At 40.9% G+C, this 18,847-nt stretch overlaps 1 protein-coding gene across 1 annotated transcript in view; it reads right to left on the bottom strand.

Moving 5' to 3' along the window:
• Positions 1–1,244: 1,244 nt before the first annotated feature.
• Positions 1,245–18,847, bottom strand: part of LOC108248787 (sphingosine kinase 1) — a 55,196-nt gene continuing 37,593 nt past the window's right edge. Inside the window, exons 3-5 of the mRNA XM_017437766.3 lie at positions 13,895–13,989; positions 12,661–12,776; positions 1,245–5,500 (exon numbers count right to left, since the gene is read on the bottom strand). Of these exons, the coding sequence (XP_017293255.1) occupies positions 4,822–5,500; positions 12,661–12,776; positions 13,895–13,989 (890 nt within the window). The 3' untranslated portion in view covers positions 1,245–4,821. The remainder of the gene's footprint in view (positions 5,501–12,660; positions 12,777–13,894; positions 13,990–18,847) is intronic.

Genomic DNA, 18,847 nt, shown 5'->3' with positions numbered 1-18,847 from the left:
GTTTTCTTTCAGGAAAAATCAAAACAAAGCACTCATACAGAGAGGAGTAGGGGGGAATCTAACACTACTTAAAAGTCAGATCTGGATCCAGTCTAGATCAGATTTAGACTTGAAAAGTAACTGTAAGAACTAATTATGCCCAAAACTACTCAGGTTCTGGTTGACCAATACCAGGATTGTCTACAAGAAACCTGATGAACTTGTGGCCCAATCTACTCATTGATCATATTGACACTCGGTGACGTGCAGGACTGTGGTCACACAGAAATGTAGACTTGTGTGTCATCAGCACACTGTTTTTATAATCGGAGCTAGAAGGAGCAGGTAGATATTCAATAAATGTGGTCTAATAGAGGAGTCAGGATACAGGACGTCACATCGTGTTTAATAATGTGATAAACCCACATTTTCCTCACTCTTGTTCTCTTCAGTCAGCCCCATCATCTAAACCAGGTGTGGGCATCAAGGCCAGTCAGAGTCCATCAGATTGACCAGATATATTATAGCAGCAGAACATGAATGCACGGCACTTGAAATATAATAGTCTAGGCTTCATTGCAGTTCTTTGGGATACTGATATTGTGCTTACTGAAACTGAGATGACGATAAGTTTGTGGTATATCGTGCATCCATAAACCCCTCAGACCTGACCCTTTAAACATGAACATTTGACCACAATGTTTTTGTTGCTCATTGTAATAAAAACAGCTTTAGTATTAAAGGCTTAGTGGTCCTTATGAATGCTGCCTTTCATGCCAGAGATCATCTTATAAACAAATAAAAAGTTTTGGTCAAACCATGAAAAACACTTATGCACAATATGTGTGGTGGATGATTTTCTGCTACAACCACATCACATTTTAGCTCAATATCTGTAAAACTAGGTTACAACCACTTTTGTGTTTTGCAAAGTTAATTAGCTGTGATGGCCATCTTGAATTGATATAACTTGAAAAGTTAATCAGCTGTATGTGTGCAAAAACATCCCAGTCTAACTCAAATATATCTAGCTTTTTTTTTTTCTTAATCAAAATCTGCAGCATCAGGTTCCCTCTAAACTACTTACCTGAGAGTCAAGACTCTAAACTGGGTCTTGTTCCACATCTTTTCTATTTTGGTTAAAAAAAAAAAATCTAATTAGTTAAATTTGTTACCCAACCTGGTTTATATGGACGAGCAGACAAACAGATCTGCGAACCAAAACCCACAGAGATCAGAACAAAACAAAAGACGTGGCCCACAGGCAGGTTATTTCTCATCATTTATTAGTTTCAAACACGCTCAAGCAGAATGTTTGATTCAATCATAAAAAAACCTACAGATATTTCTCTAAATAAAAAAAATAGATCTCTCTTAGGATAGAAATATTCATTCAATGGTCAGTGTTGCAGATAAAAGACGAAAAACTAATTTCCCTTCAGCGTAAACATTAAAACACAGAAATACAGATGTAGTGAGTTTGTTTCCTCACTCCTGCACCTTTTTAAAATCATTTTCACTCTTCTGATTTACAGACAGACACTAGATGTTTGGTTTCCCTCCTTCAACCAGTCATTGGTAAACTAACACTTCTAAAAGTTTGAATGTTGGGATGCAGTACTGCTACAAATGTGCCATAACAGCCTGATCGTTTTATGTACTTTCAAAGTAAACTCAAAACTGACCTAATTGTATTATTTCTTACTAAACAACGCTAATATAAACATTTGTATAAATAAAAATCAGCAGGCAGCAGAACTGAGTGGGTGCAGTGGCATATTTTAACCAGCAGATGGCAGCAGATTCAAGGCACAGATGGACCATCCTGCGCACACACACACACACATCTGAGTCTGCATCCAGAAAAACAAAACAAGCAGCCTGTAGAAACATGTGCTGCTCTGTTTTATATTTATAAACCAGGAGGTCACATGCAGAAAAAGGGGATTTTTAAATATTAGTGAGAAAAAGGTTTTATTTGGCTGATCAAAGCTGTGAGAAACTTGTTTGTGTGTGTGTGTTTCCTCTTTGGACAGTGAGTCAGTCCTGCAGAGACCGGTCTCAGGTTCTGCAGCAGCCTCCCCTTCAGGAGTTAATGTTGTTTAATCTAAACAAGCGGCTGTTTCTCAGATAAATGACTGAAAATAAGCATCCAGAGATCCTGAAACCTTCAGAACATTGTTGGCAACAAGCTGCGCAAAAACATCAAATCAGGTTTTGTTTTGTTTTTTGATTAAAAAAAATAAATAATTCAATTTGGTCTCTCAAAAGCAAACAGTCGAGTAGTCGTTGCATTACTTGAATAAAACAAAACAATCATCTGCGTGTTTGTTGGGAGTCGAGGCACCTCAGTTTCTTCTTTAAATCATGTCCCCTGTCGGCCTTCCTCGTCAGGTGGTAGTGTTGTCCTTCACTCATGTGGAGGAGGGCAGGAACACAACTCCATCACCTCATGCAGCATTTAACACATCAATATCCCCCCCTCCCCCGTTTAAAGCTCCTCTGAGCTCATTTTCCCAAAGAAACCATTTCAGCCTCTAAAACGCATCTCACTGATACAAGCAGTCATCTTTTTCTTCTTCTAAAGCTCCGTATTAAGGGCACGTCGGTGATGAAGGTCAGTGTGCGTGTGTGTGTGTATTGGAAGCAGGAGATGCTGGGATGCACTGAGGGATGAAGTGAGGATGCAGCAGCCAAAAACAACAAAAAAATAAAAAGAGGTGTTTCAGGAGGAAACCCCACCTCTGAACACTAATACTCTGTTCTCAGTTTGTTCTGTTCATTCAGTTTTATGTTGGAGCAGCAGCTTCTTTGTGGGCTCTTCAGGAACAGTGGGCTCAGTAATAAAGGTGACAGTCATGAAAGGTTTTGGGTACACACTATATCTCAGTGAGGTCGTTGCAGTTTAGCACTGTCAGTGAGGAGGATCAGGGTTCAATGTGGAGCACGGTGGAAGTGTATTCATGATGTAGGGCCCGTGCACACCGGCGTGGTTCTGTTATCAGGAGCTTAAAGCAGGACTGACCACGCTGGCCTCAAGCTGCGGCTACAACCGTGATCGTCATGGTAACGACCTAGCACATACATGCCGTCTGTGGTTGGTAGTGTCATGTCAGCGCGTCCTGATACAATAAGAGTCGTGCCAAGAAAAGGCCCGAGGATTAGTGTGATCAGGAGTTTATGTGGTAATATCGTCATGGCAACATGCTGCTGATAGAGTATAGCGAGGGCACAGGAGAGCATCTTGATAACACAGGGAAAAAAAAAAAAAGGAAAAATATTTTTCGTGAGTTCTAATAAAGGTCATGACTGCCTTACACTGAAGGAGGTTTTCCAAATCTGTCTCGATCCCGATCCAGTCATGTTCTAACAGGATGTGAAGGAAAGCGTAGCAAGGCCTTCATACACGGAACAGGGCTTCAGTCTGACAAAACCAAGCTAAACTAACAGAGAGATGAGCAATGATTGGAAAAACTCAAACTTCACTTCCATCACTGTCATGATTCAGTACAGCAGCTGTTGGTTTAACAGTCCCTCAGCTCTGTTAAGGTGTTCAGAGAGGATTTCATCTGCATCACACACTTTTTTGGTGTTACACGTGCCTCATCTGTACAAGCTACAGCAGAGAAAAATCAGCTAAACCACGAGGCTATAATATTCGTGTGCAAACTGCAACTTCCAACATGAGCTGATGTTGTGTGATCTGAAGAGCTTCTACAAATAAACACAGTCTGTGGTCCATGACTGAGGATGAAGCCAGGGTTTCACTTGCCTGTGACTGTTGGAGACGAGCTGGTGACGAGCCGCTGCGATTCATGCAAGGAAAGTGAGAACCACCGCGTTCTGGAGACTCCTTCCAGAACGCCGCGCGGCAGCTAGTCTCCAACAGCGACAGCTCAGTGATGCTGGCTTTAAAGAGAGCTGCTGAAGCTCCGAGCACATCTGTACTCAGACAAAAATCATCCTCTTACGAACTTGGTCATCACTGTCTAACAGAACAGTTGGATCTCAAAGTGAATCTGCACAACAACAAAACCTCGGATCAGACGCTCCGCACACACTGAGGGACGCCGCGAGCAACTATAAATATTAAATGACATTTTTAACGATGTCTTGTTGCTGCGGCACAAAGAGGGAGGTCGACCTGTCGTCCTGATCCACTGAGACATCTGGCTTTGTGGGCTCCTTACGTTACACACACACACTTCTGCAGAGCAGCTGAAAAGCTTCAAAATTGATCCTCTGCTGCTGGTTAAGATCATATCGAAGGTTTGAATCATCATAAGATCATTAAACATGTTTGTGTTTTGTCTAAAGTAGTTTGCTCAGGCAGCTACAGATTGTTCAATATTAAATATTCTTCTCAACTCAGACTGAACCACGGGGGTCACAGGAGTCCAGCTGAACCTGTCAACATTGGACTGAAACTGAAACTCTGATGTCCACCAGGAGCTTTTGCTCAGGTTGGTTTTTGAGCAGATTCTCAAGGTTTCTTCACACATCAGGATTAGTTTGAATAAATAAACTCCAGTTTGGAGAACACAGTAGCTGTGACAGTGACCCTACCTATTCCTTTGATCAGGCATATGTTGGTTTAATCCTTCTTAAAATATATATATATAGTCATTATTCTATCAGTTTATCTAATGTTGAACGCTCCTGCCGCATCATTCCTGACAGCTTCTTCAGATTAAACATGGATGAAACATGGTTTTCTTTGGGCAGATGAGAGATGAAAGAGTCCAACATCCAGTGTTTTACTCGTGTACCTGCATATTTCAGAAGTAAAATGTGAGAGCGAGTTCCTTGGACAGCTTCTAACAGCAGTGGCGTCGCTTCATCTCATCCACTGATCATCCTCGACCGGCCCCTCTGCACCACCGCCTGCACCGGGCCGTACTCCACCACCTCTCCGTCCACGGTGATTATTCCTTCAGGGGATTTAGGCTCCAGCCTGAGCGCTCGCACCTTGGCGTGCACCAGATGTTGGCAGTTTGTGTCCAGATGTGCGCCCTTCTCCATGGCTAGGAACAGCCTGAGCAGCGCGGAGCGAGATATTCCAGCTTTGACGTAGAAGAGATGTATGACGCCGTCGTCCAACTGGGCGTCCGGCGCTGCCAGAAGGTCCTCCGCCAGGTGGGACTGATACATGGCCAACATGAGGACGAAGTCTTCCTCTGGGACCACCACCCAGTCTTCTGGGACTGGCTGGTCCAGAGGTGGCAGCTGCAGGTCAGAGGAGTCCCTGGTGGCGGGCAGGTAAGCCAGCTTACCTTTATAGACTCGGAGAGAAGCCAGCCTCACCAGTGTGCCGATGGTGAAGCGAGCCGCTCCGAGGTGACGGTACTTCTCACTCTCTATGTCAACATCCGCCACAAAGCCCCACGCCATAGACAGGAAGGAGAAGAGACAAGGGCCGGAGGACAGGTGGATGGAGACCAGGTCCATGCGGGACACCAGTCCTTTACAGAGCAGGAAACCACAGCTCACCAGGAGGTCCTCGCTGCACATCTGGGGGGCTCTGAAGGAGGACAAAGAACAATTAAAAAGGTTCCCTGTCATGTTTCAGCTGCTCAGTGGAGATTGCTCTGTTTTTAAAGTCTGAGAAGCTAAAACTATCTGGTTTAGATCATCAGTCAGTTGATCTGGGGAAAAAGAAACCCCCCCTCTTCTAAAAACCCTCATGGGTAATACTTGACATGTTGATGTGTAAACTATGAAGCAATTAACAAAAAACAAGAACTAAATGAACAATAAATTCATGAATCCTAGACTGAACTGTCATAGAATACTTTTTATCTATGATTCATATAATATAGATGTTTCATTTATAAATATCCAATAATTAATACAGAACATGATGCCCTGTCCACACTACTCTGGAGATTAAAAAAAAAAAAAATCTGCTTTGTTTGCACCTCTCATCCACAAACAGGTTTTTTAGTAAGAAAAATGGATACTTTTGTTTTCCAAAGTGAAGATTTTTAAAACTTAGCTCTTTGAACGTTCTCAGATTGGAGAGAAAGTTTGGTAAGATAATGACCATTCATGACCACTCCACAGAACTTCCCAAAAAACTGAACTCCGCATTTAATTCAACATTTAGTAAAAATAGGTGCCATAAACATACACAAAAAAAAACTTTCAGGAAAAATAAATCCAGCTGATGTTCCTTATCTTCCTGAGGGAAGACGGTTTAAATCTGTCTGCAAAGTTAGAGGCCAAACAAAGACCTTTTTATATTTTTAAGAAGTGGGTCGAGGTTTCTGAGAATTCTGAGACATTTCCACAAAGACCGCAAAGACCAGTTTGTCTTTAAACCGCCTCTGAACGTTCATAAATCACTAATGGAGTCGTGTCTCGCAGAGACGTGAAGTCAGCTTTGGAGAACAAAGAGATGTGGAGCAGAACTCAGCGACGGACGTCTCCCTTATATCATTATGGGTGAGGAGAGACGGCAGAGCTCCACAGAGATAGGAGGGTAGTGGGGCGTGGTGGGGGCGTAGGGTTGAGTGGAGAGGGGCCTTCAGAGGTGACAGGACAGGCAGACAAAGATGGGCTCATCTGGAAGAGCTTTGACAGAGGTGAAAGGTCAAAGTTCACAAAGATCTGCCTGCTGTTCACCTCCAAAGCCAATAACTGATGGCAGAACGTCCCAGCCGAGTTCAGATGTCTGCATATTCATCATCCTGAATTTATTCTCCGGGTCGGTTCCCTTTGACTCATTAAACAGCTTCAACCACAGATCCATAGCTGCTCTTTTTAATCCATGCTTTGGTGAAAAGGTAAAGAAACAAAGATTTACAAGTTGTAAAGCTGACTAAGTCCACCACTCCTAAATTTTATACACAATTTTAAAAAAAAAACATTAGGGAACCGTCAAAGAAAAATACATTTGATTTTAGTTGTAATTTTGGAATTAAATTAAATTGAAAAAGTGTTTCCACAATAAAATGAAAACATTTTTCAAGCCTAAGCCTGTGGAAACAAACCCAGTTGTGCTCCTGTACTCAGCTGTATTTGTTGAGGGCATGGCTGCACTTTTACTGGGTAAACTACATGATAAATATTTTTCTTAAACCAGTCCAAGGTAAGGTCTTCATCACTCCCTCAACCATATCAATCAGCTGGAACTCAGAACTTCCTTCAGTTCTGTGCTTCACAATAAAAGTCTCAAATAATCTGAAGTTTATAGAAATTACCATAGATTATTATTCCGGTAAAGCTCCTAGTGCACCCTAAACCACTGAGTTTAGAAAAAGCTAAATAGGAGGTTGTGTACAGCTCCAGACTGAAGTTACTGTGTTTGTGCTAAAAGAATTTCTTCATTATTAAAAACCTATTTCAGTTTAAAAACACTACAAAATATTACAGTGAACTAGGACAGAGTTTGGGTCATATTGCTTCATGAAAGAAGACGGTTCAGTCTGACACAAGGACTACCAGGAACAATATCTAACACTGATGGATACAGACATGTTTACTGAAGACAAACGAGAAAACATTTTCAGCTCAGGAGGAACATCAGAACATGCTGTCAGTCCTAAGAAGCTTTATCTGAACACGTGAAAGATGATATTTTTACTCCTTTTGACAAGTGGTACCATGACTGCATGTCCTGGTACAAACACAAAGTTATTTCAGAATAATCACTTCACTCAGCGTGGACGTTTCTGCACTGTGGGAGGAAGATCAAGTATGCAAAGAAAAACAAAGCAACCTGGGGGAAACATGCAAACTCTGCCAAAAAAACAGGTTAAGAACGTTTTTAGGTCAAGATTTTTTCCAGCTGCCGTGAGGCAACAGAGCCAACAGCAAAGCTGTTCTGCATCTACAGACCTAAACACTTGCATTAAATGTACACATCTTTTAACTTTAGTTGTCAGAGATCATTTTATACCTTCAGAGTAAGACAAAAGTCCAAAATAATTATCTGAAGAGAACTGTAGCTTTGAGAAGAACTAAGACCTTTATTTCCTTGTGTATTCAGGTCTGTCTGTGTATTAAAGAGCCAGGTTCAGTCAGAACTCTGTCTGCAGCCCTGACCTGTCATTTACCTGACAACACTGACACAAGATAAAAATAAAAAAGCCAGTTCAACTCAGTCTAACCAAGACTGTCGTAGGCGTCTTCAGACCCAAACTCCAGCAGAACAGGTGATGTAACCCAGCAGTAACACATCCCAGTTCAAACTAACAAACTGCTGCAAGAAAATTTAAAGATGGCATGAAATAAAGTCTGCAAAGTGAAAATTGTAAATATTGTTCCGTTTCAGCTTTTGTTGACCATTTTCAGTGTTTATCAGTGAAGTCCTTTATACATAGAACTTAAATATCCAAATGCCTGTTTTATATAAACATTTTATGCACTGCCATGACTTTATTTTTACACAACTAGGCGTCTGTCACAGTGTTGTTATTTTTCACACAGACAGCTGACAGTTCGAAGCTTTCTGTGAGGCATTTCTCTGAACCAGCAGGGGAGTCCGACTCAACCTCAGCCTCAGATGCCCTCAACGGGTTCTTTACCTAAAACCTGAAGAAGCTGTAAGATCTCCCGTTTGTTCACAGACACATTCAGTGCATTACATAACACCAGATACATCTGAGCTGTCAGTCCTTTGGTTCTCGTCGCCTCGATGAACCCGGCATTCGTCTGGAATAACACCAAACAGAACCTGTCCCGCGCCAACGTGGGACGGCCAGCAGCGACCACAGAGAGCTTTTCTGGACGCCCCGAGAGTGAGAGGAGGGGAAACAATGCAGAGTCTGGTCCCTTCCTCCCATTGTTGCTGCCACTCTGGATGAAGAGCTGCGCTTGATGAGGCGATCAATGAATGAATGAATGAATGTGACTCTTTGGGTAAGACAGCACCATCAGTTAGGTGCATTTCTACTCTGTCGCTTCATTCAGCTTTTATGAATCAGGTTGGAATAAAGAAGAGACTGAGGTTTATATAAAAGCTGGCAGACAACCAGAAAAAACAACCAAACTGAGATCAAACTCAAGATGACAGAATATAAATATATGAACAGAGAGCTACAAGACGAGAGGAGCAAGTAAGGGAAAAGAAACCAAGTTATTTTATTTATTTATTACTTAATGAAGGAGCCGAATCATAAATCCTTAATAGTAATAAAAAAACACCTTGTAGCACCCTTACAATGAGTGCGTGATTATGTTCTACAACAGGGGAGAAAAGCCACAATGTGCCTGATTGGTGGGATGGAAATTACAACCTACAATCAATTCCTGTTAAGGCTGACTTCTTTAATTAAACCGTAGCAAAAAAAAAATGGATTTATTTAGATATGAAGCCTCAAAGTTTCTTTCCATTTTATCTCATTCACGGTCAGACAAAGATGCAGCATGGTTTAAAAGTTTGAATAAAATGACTTTGGCCTCGTTTCTCACCTCCACGGCTGAATGCTGTTGACTAGTGAACCCGAGCGATCAGCGGCATTCTGCTGAGTCGGACTGAACCAACTCAGACCCGAGGGAGGGGTGGGTGCAGAATGTGGTGATTATTTTCAATGGTAATATTTTAGTCTGTAGCTAAGAAAGTAAAATAGAACCAATAAACACTAAATGCTGGATTTATTATTGCTGGAGTGATGGCATGTTTTTAATTTAAAAACAAAAACAGAAGGCTGCACCCCCACATCAGAAAATGGGGGAGCACTTGCTCCAACTGCTCCATTGAGCAGGTGTCTGTGACTCTTATTATTTCCATGCTATTCTTCTGTTTCCATCACAATTTGCAACTCTCCACTCCTCTCATAGCTCAAAAAAGTAAATCTATAACCCCCTCCCTCCCCCATCCCATAAAAACAAGCAGCTTGATCAGAAACATTGAGCCATGACTGTCGGCTGCAGCACATTTTATGGCGTAGACAAGATCTGCGAGAAGCTGCAATACAATTTCCCATAGACAGCAATGAGATTTTGGTCAAACCAATCTGAAAACGCAGCCCTCTTTAGAGCTCCGTGTCTCAGACTTCGCAGCAGAAACATCGTTTTAAGTTTAAACGGGTCACAGAAAGTTGGACTTAAAGTGACTGATCAGGCATTCTGACACCTTTAACCCTTTTTACACTTTGCTGCAGTGAGATAGTCTGCTCTTTAGAAGCAAGCTTTGAACTTCACGTTTTCAGTCTAATTGTGCGTACAGTTAAATTGGTTAAAGTGGTACGTTACTCTATCATTAGAATGCTCCACAGTTTAGGAGCACAAACAACCATCTACCCTTTAATGCAGACTAAACTATTTCTAAACCATATGAGCAGAGAGTAAAGGGAGTGAATTTGTTTTTTTTCTTCTTTCTGTGTCATTAAACTTCCTTTCTTCGTGTTCTGGTTAAATCAACTTCCTCAGATGTGCAAACCATTAAAATTTAATCCACATGAGAGCATTTTACTCTGAAGCGTGTCGGGAGCGCGTGGCTGGGGTTCAGCTGTTTGAACAAAGCTTTACTCCCAACGACACAACAAAAAATCAAGATTTCATTTCATCTGAAGCTTCCTTTTGACTACAGGAACCTTTTTTCCAGGAACCACAGTCTTTTTGTGGGACCTTTTAACCCCCCCCTTCTCTGTTTGGACTGGAGCCAGGACCAAAACAGATCAGAGAAAATTCACTGAAGAAAGCCGCCCTAGCAGGGAGGTCCTTTAGAGACTCTCCTGAACCCTCAGGGTGGGGTTTTGTGGTGATGAGGGGGGGGGACACACTAACCATTTCTGATTGGCTGAGCATTTTATGTCCCCCCCCTCTCTGTCTCAGTCATCTCAGTCTAATTTCTACTGCAGCTCATAATGACTGGTTTCGAACACTCCGGTCACTCACATAGAAATGTTTAACCAGAACAGATTTTTTTACATGAAACGCACCGACACACACTTCCTCTTCCAGCCTCTGAGGCTGCAGAGAGAGAAAAACAAAAAGCATTTTTCTTAAGGGTTTAAAACTGGCAATGACAAAACATTGTTTACATTCTGACACACAAATAAAAACAGACATAATCTTGTAAGAATGTGCATCATTAACAGAGGTATGAGAGAACAAAGGCATGCTGCCACTGAAGTGTGTGTGTGGGTGCGTGGTGAGAGGGTGTGTTCTTTGTTGCAGCAGCTTTATGAATTCAAACTTTGTCACAGTTACACATTTCTTAAACATAGAATGAATTTTTTTGTGTTTTGGAAAGTGAAGTTTTTGCCAGTTTTCTCTGCAGCTGCTGCTCTTCTGCCTCGACATCGGGTTGAAGCCGCACAGTCGACAAGTTTACCCAAGTTCACAAAACAATAACGAGCCGCCTTACTTGTACGACTGGAAGTTAATTCATGAGCTGTAGAGGATATAGGGCCTGTAATAAACTCGCTGGTTTTATTGGTTTTAAGCTCCCGCCTGACAAGCTGCGACACTTCAGCAGCGCAGTGCTGAGAAGTGACACGTCAGCCGAGTTCATTTGTCTGATTTACCCTGAAACTCAAGCCTTTAGGCAGCAGCTCACTGGGCTGCAAATACTGGATGCAAAACTGAGATAACTGCAAGAAAATTTATCGTTTTTTTGTCACAATCTCATTAAAATATGACTGTTTGCGATCAAGTGACCAGCCACGTTTTAAGCAGCCAGTTTAAAAAAAACAAAGCTTTTTTTTGTGTGTACCAAACTGTAATCTTGGCCTTGCACGTTATTTTGACGCCCACATCGTATCCACCTCAGCCCGTCTTGTATCCACCTTGGCAGCTGTCTCTTCTGGACGGTTTTTAAATAATTATTTTTCACTGGCTTGGTTTTTAAATCTGAATGTTTGCAGCTTTGGACGTTTTCTGTCAGAATAAAGCTCACATACAAGTGTCTAAATACAGCTCCGGTTCTCTAATAATTCTGTCAACTAAATTGCGACGTGTTCAAGTCGCCTCTGACAACTCTAACTATTTTAAGGGAAAATTTGTTACACTGCATTCTCTTCTGGAGACTCCCTCGCAAATGTTGGTCACCAACTACTCCCCTACAGTGACAAACATTCACTGTACTTCTCATTCACCATCTATGAAAAACCAGACGGAAGAATTTTGGATTTTTTCAACACATCTTGTATGAAGAAGGAAACAAACAGAACTCCTACATTAGCCTCCTCAGTCAGACGGGATGATCTGTTGACGGAGACTCGTCATTTGAAATTACACATTTGACCAAACTTGGGTTGAATTTAGCCACGGCCTGATCTGTCATCATTCAGATGTTTCAGCCCACAGAACAGTGAGCAACAAATGAATCCTACTACTGAAACTATGTGGCCACGCTGCATCGCTGCCCGACTGGCTTGACTGGTTTCTGGGTTGGCTGCTGGGCTCCATGCCAGCTAGAAATACACTTCATGTTTTTACCAACAACGGCTAAAAGACTCTACACTTTTATTCTTATTTTACTGGTGAATAAAATGACAGAGTAAAGTTCTAATATGCACCCAATTCATTTTTTTATTCTAACTCTTCTCATTCTTCTCTGAACACCAGCTGAAGCACTAAAGTTTTGCAGATTTTCCATGTAGTCAAGCAGTAAATCTAAGTAAATTAATTGAAAATAAAACAAAACAACTTGATTTAGGGACCCTCAAGTCCTCAAATGTGAGGATAAATATGGTAAATGAACATAAAGTTGGTTGTATTCGTGCTCCTCACCCAGAGTAGTAATGTATGGATGCAGCTAAGGCGTTGCCCGATCCACTAGGAAGGATACCCAGTGGTGTCTGGATGGCCTCCTCACAGTCTGAGCGCTCCAGCAGACCATTTATCACCTGACACACACAGAATACACAGCTCAGGTTAGGTAAACACAGAGAAACATATTCACCAACTACAACTTTTTAGCTCATACCTGTTCTAAATTAAGAGAAACAAGTGCACAGAGCATTGAATCATTTATTTCCAAACCAGATTTTTACATTTTATACTGTATCATTTCCATATTTAAACTGGGCAAAGGTCATGTAGAAAATATTTGAAAATTAATGTTTGAAAATTCGGATTTACTGGAAGAAGCGTTAGGTTGATGAATCCCTAATTTATTTAATTGCAACTATATAAATGACAAATTGCACCTTGATAATCATAGCAAAAACATTAAATCTTTGTTTACATTTGTCAAACTTGGTTGAAATTAAAAAAGACCGCAGCATTGTAAAGTGATGAAGCCAACCTATTTTACATTACTGTAAATAAAGTTGATTTGATAAGAATAACTGATCTCTGATGGGTTTCTTTATAGATTAAGGCTTAAGATGGATTTAGACTCTGTGAGAAGTGAAGAAATCTGCTCTCACTGACATAGCAGAGAGACAGTCTTTGCCTCAGAAACATTTTATACTGATCTCCAGGAAGCCACGCCTCTCCGCAGCACGCCGACAGGAACACAGCGGCCGCACAACGTGGAAATCAGTTTTATGTGACAATCACAGAGACGGAAGTTTTTCAGATGATGGAGGAGGAGAACAACATTTTATTCCAGGACGGTAGCAGTCATTTTGCCGACCGTCGAGTCCCACCAACCCTTCAGCAGCAGCCACACAGCATGTTGGCCTCAGCACAGGGGAGATCAGTGGTCCCACTGTGAATATTGGACCCCAGAAGCTAATGTTAGCTCCCAGCAGCTAATACTCCCAGAGTGACTGCGGACACACTGAGCAGCTCGCAGAACTGCCTGGCAGCATTAACCACCCCCCTTTACACTTCTGACCAATCACACAATAGCTGACGCAAACCCCCAGGAGAAAAATGTTCTGCCCAGACCTTGTGTTGAGAACAAGGAGAACAAAATGACATCAATTTGGTCTCATAAGTGTGTCAGAGAGAGCAGATTCCTTCACTTCTCGCAGAGTATAAATCCAGCTTTAATGATCATTGATATCATGTGCACCTCATACAGAAGTCCGTCTCCTGACATGATGACGATAGCATCCCACAGTGAAAGGTCCGCTTCTTTCACAAGCTCCCGGGCGTGATCCTGCCTCTCTGTAAAGCAAACACGCATAAATATGTCAAGTTTCTTTCTGTGCAGGTGTGTCTTTCCTCTGTCACCAACGGACACCTGGAAAAAGTTGTTCTGTCAACTTCCAACTTTTTCCAGAAAAAAGGTCAAGGTTAGTAGTCATGCAGATCCGGCAGTTTATGTTTTAGTTGGATTAAAGCCTGTTCGCTTGTGTGTGTGTGTGTGTGTGTAGGGGGGTGGGGGGTGGGGGGGTGGGGGGTCCCCTTTACTCCATTACCCAAAAACATCAAGTCAGATGGAAATGAAGGAGTAAGAGTAGATTCCTGGCTCTCCAGAACTTGAATATTTTCTTTTCCTCACCAGTTCCCAGATTAAAGAACTGCAGTGAAAAAGAAAGCTGATATATGGTCTTTAATGAAGCGTTTAGCACAAAGCCAATTTAATCAGGACTACTTAATTATCCACGAGCACTTTGTCAAATTGCTCAGAAACCAAGTAATCTGAGGGCAGACAAGTAACCGAGTCACTACAGGTTCTTTGTTGCCATTGCTGTATGTGACCAAAGGAGCCACAAAAAACCATCAAAATAGACTAGAGAAAATTGGAAGTTCATGAAAAAAGGAAAAGAAACAAAAATATAATAATAATACAGCGAAGGCAGGACAGACTCTTCTGCTCTTTAGCTACAACAATCTTTCTCCATCCAGATAATTCAATCTTGTTCTTTACACCAATAACTAAACTATAAAACAACACAGTAGTGGTGGGCAACATATTGAACATATTTGATATATGGTGAGTTTTTCCTTGTGTAATATCAAAAAGGACTATATCACCAACATCAGGAATAAACTTTAATGACTGCTGTTATAGTGTCTGCATCCAATTCAATTGAAGTTGAACTTTTCCCAGGCACTTCGAATGCATCACAGCTCCCCCCCGTTCTCATGCTGGCAGACCTCACCACACCTCACCACAACCTCCTCTGTTTATCTACACCGTTCTTCAGGCTCTGTGGTTGTGTCTTGGAAGTGAGGAGAAACAGCTCTACAGACATTAGCTAGTGTTCAAGGAAGAGTTTAAACAAAAGCAACCTAATTTTTCGGACTGGCCGCTTTTTCACATGGATAAGTTTTGGCAAAAAAAAAAGAAAATGGCTGTTAAAAGTTTATCTCAAGTCCATAAACGACAACAACAACAAAAATCGATAAGGAGCCAGAAGATGGACGTGTTAATTAAGGCCATCATCAAACAGTAGGTTAACCACAGCGCTGACTTCTCTATTCTAGTTCCTGCATCACTGACTTGTAGCTTGTGTTTAGTTTATTTAGACATCTTTTACATTTGTCATTTTCTCAAGCTCCTGGTCACAATTTGCTGTGTTTATTTTAAACCTAAGTAGCCACTTATGACTGTGTTGTCTATCTGACAGCAGCTGGCCATGTCTGTACATATATAATCAATTACAAAGTACGTAAATGAAGATGCAGCAGCAGCTGCTACAACCAACTCACTGTAGCCCACAATGTAGTTTTTTCATTTTAGGCAAGAATGCTCTTCTACATATTGTTTGCAAGTGTACAAGTTCCTCTTAAATATATGTTTATTTAAGTTAAGCAATACGTTATAATTTGTTAAGTTTAAAATACATTTGTTTTATATTAGCCATCAGCTGCCCTAGATCTATATTGAAAGTTTCAGTAAACCATCAAATACTTCAAACTCCATGTTGTATTTGACACCTGTTATGTTACCTACAAAATGATAGTAAAACCAATGATAGGAATGTGAATTTTTCGAAAAAGAAAACCTAAGTATTTTATTTCTGTTTATCTTAAAACAAAAACAACATTTTTACATTTGTCTGAGGAGCTTATCAGAGCCAATAAACCTGAGAGCAGCAGGGATCTAAAAAGCAAACTATTTTCTGACCTGAAACACACAGAGTCCTCCGGAGAGGGATCTTGTCCCAACCCCCATCTTGTCTAAAACCCACAGAAAAATAGATACTAATACCTTCTTATGAGTCCAATCACATCCCGGTTACTCATCTGTCCACAGACCAAACACCGAGACAGATTGAAGGGCCCTAATTGCCAAAAGGACTGCAATGCAGTGATGCTGCATCATGGTGGGATTTTTGTATTCAATGAGAGAGAGACGAGGGAGCAGAAACAATTCTCAATGTGCTCATGATCTTGATAATTGTTATTTCTGCAGAGGACAGCAGATGAGAGACATTTGTCTACAGAGGTAATGGTTTGTTAATCCAGCAGTGATGAGGACATGATCTCGTGGACAAGATGAATAAAAACTGAGCTGATTGCTGAATAATGGAAAAATTAATCAATGGTTCAGGTAAAAATGCCAGATTAACTTTTCTATCACTTTAAATTAAATTAGAGGTGTACCAAAGGACACTAGAGTGCGTGTTCCCGATGTCATGGCTATGCTGTCACTGATGATAAACCACCACAACCTTGTCATGAAAACCATTGTGGATCTATTATCCTCTATAACACGTAATATGTTGACTATTTTTTATTTTGTTGACCCTTTGTTATAAGTACATATAAGAAAATGAAACAAAAACAAGATAATAGCAAAGTATGAAAAGATAAGATTCCACTCCATGCTTTATCTCTTGTCTTTATGGTATCCGTTGTACTTTTGGTACCAGAAACATCAGGACTGACTGTTATCTTTGTGCTTTAAGAGCATGTAAGGTGACAGGAAGCATCATTGTCACATTAAACTTGTCTCACCTTACAAGGAGCCTCCACCTCGCTGTCACACACATCCTGAATAAAGACGGTTCCTCCACCTGCGCCACAACTGGTGCAGTTGGATGTTTGTGTGTGTGTGTATGTGTGTGTGCGTGTTGATGGAGCAGGAAACAGAATGTAGGCAGCTTACTCAGCTGCTAGGAAGTTGGGTGAGGGTGTAGTCATAGAAGCACTCATTTGTACAGCACACACAATGACAGAAATAGATTCAATATCAAACACTGCTCCTCTGACACATCAGACAGATTTGTATTTACCTTTTTACTTTACCTTATTAGGACACCGTATTGACTTCCATTCATTTCTAGAGCCCAACCCAAACCATTACTAGTATATACCTAAACCTAAGCAGAACTCAACTCACACCTTGGTTCTAAAACCAACCACTAACCCCAAAAGCTCCATTGTATTAGGACTGTGTTTTTGTCCCTGTGAGGACTACTAGTGCTCACAACATTGGTGATTATACCAGAAAAGGTCCTAAAAAACAAACACACACACGCCGTGAACTGTCAGGGGCTTCAAAATATTTGGTAGTCTCAGAACAAACCAAGGAATACCTCCCCAGGAGTTCTGTTAAATCTATCATCAAGAAATGGATAAATATGGGAAATGTGTAAATCTACCAAGAGCAGACCGTCCTCACAAACTGAGTGACCCTGAAGAAGGAGAACAGTGAGAGAGACCACCAAGACCCCAGGGAGCTCTCTGAAGGAGTTAAAGCTTCAGCAGGTGAGATGGGAGAGACTTTACATATAACCAATGTTGTCCTGGTTCTTCACAAGTCTGAGCTTTATGAGAGAGTGGTGAAGAGAAAACCACTGTTAAATAAAATCTCAGTAAGAGCCGGCTGCCGAGAAGCACTTGACCATGGAGTCTTCTACATGCTGTCTGGCAAACTCTAGTCAAGAGTCTTCTCCAAAGAGAAAAAAACAAAAAAACTAAAAACTCAATGCCTTCCAGGATATGTTTCTGCCATCATAGTTTATTTTTAAAAGATTACGAAATAGAAACTATGGTCACGGGTGAGCCACTATATGTACATCCTTCTCCACGTCGATTTATTTTGACAAAAATGAAGGAATAAAAAGATCCCCAGCTAGCAAGATTAGCAGCAGCACGTCTCGGCACCTGAAGCCTTTGGCTTCATTTGAGGGGTTTTCAGCTGCAGGACTTTGAGTAAAGTTTAATTCACAGCAAGTTCCAACTGTATTGACATGGGCATTTGTCAAATATTCAAAGAAAAATCAAATAATTACTGACAAATTCCAAGAGTGCTTTTGCTAAAAATGCTTGTACCTAATTCACACTGTGGTATTATTGACCTTCACTGACAGAATTTTTTCATGGCAAAATATTTAAAGAAATTTTTTTCTTGTGAGCTTGAATCAGTGGTCCGTGGTGGTTCAGTGAGACAGGATTACAAACAGCTGTTCTAATATTTTCACAACCAAAGTCAACCTACGACAATTATAAAACAGTGTCAGAAACTGGAAAAATTATAGCCAGCATTATTTTTAAGTATTGCTGGACTTGTATCTGTTGGATGTTTGTGGCATAATTCTACAGTGGCAGAAAATTAAACTGTCTTGCGTCGATTAAATATACATCGTACTGCTATTAAGATTTTTTTTTTCTTTAATTCAAGCTCATACAGTGAGACATGTACAAGCCTTTTACAATGTTTGAACATCCACAGTGTGGGCTTAACTTAAACTGAGGATGTTCAGCTGTTTGATGCCGTTTTAACTGTCAGAGTATTTGTGATACATCAAATGTTTTTAATGATGGTTCCTCCGCTGCTCCTGGTTGCCTTACAGGTCATACAAACTGCAAGCTTTTTGCTTTCTGAAGTGCCACAGAAACAGCTTCATAGAGAAGCAAACATTCTGCCTAGAAAACATCCACCTTCCTGCCCTAAAAGACATCTACACCTTTGCTTAAAGCAACAGGTTCTACCTTAAAGTCTGACTGAAATCATTTATTATTTCTACAGATATTTTTTTTTCCCAAAATGTCTAGAATTTTAACAGTTAAGACAAACCGCTTGAACATTTAACAAAAAAAGAAAAGGCAAAAAAAAAAAAAAAAAAAA

The sequence above is a fragment of the Kryptolebias marmoratus genome, linkage group LG3 (assembly GCF_001649575.2).
Source record: "Kryptolebias marmoratus isolate JLee-2015 linkage group LG3, ASM164957v2, whole genome shotgun sequence".
Lineage (NCBI taxonomy): Eukaryota > Metazoa > Chordata > Actinopteri > Cyprinodontiformes > Rivulidae > Kryptolebias > Kryptolebias marmoratus.
This window is presented reverse-complemented; position numbering and strand designations above follow the sequence as displayed.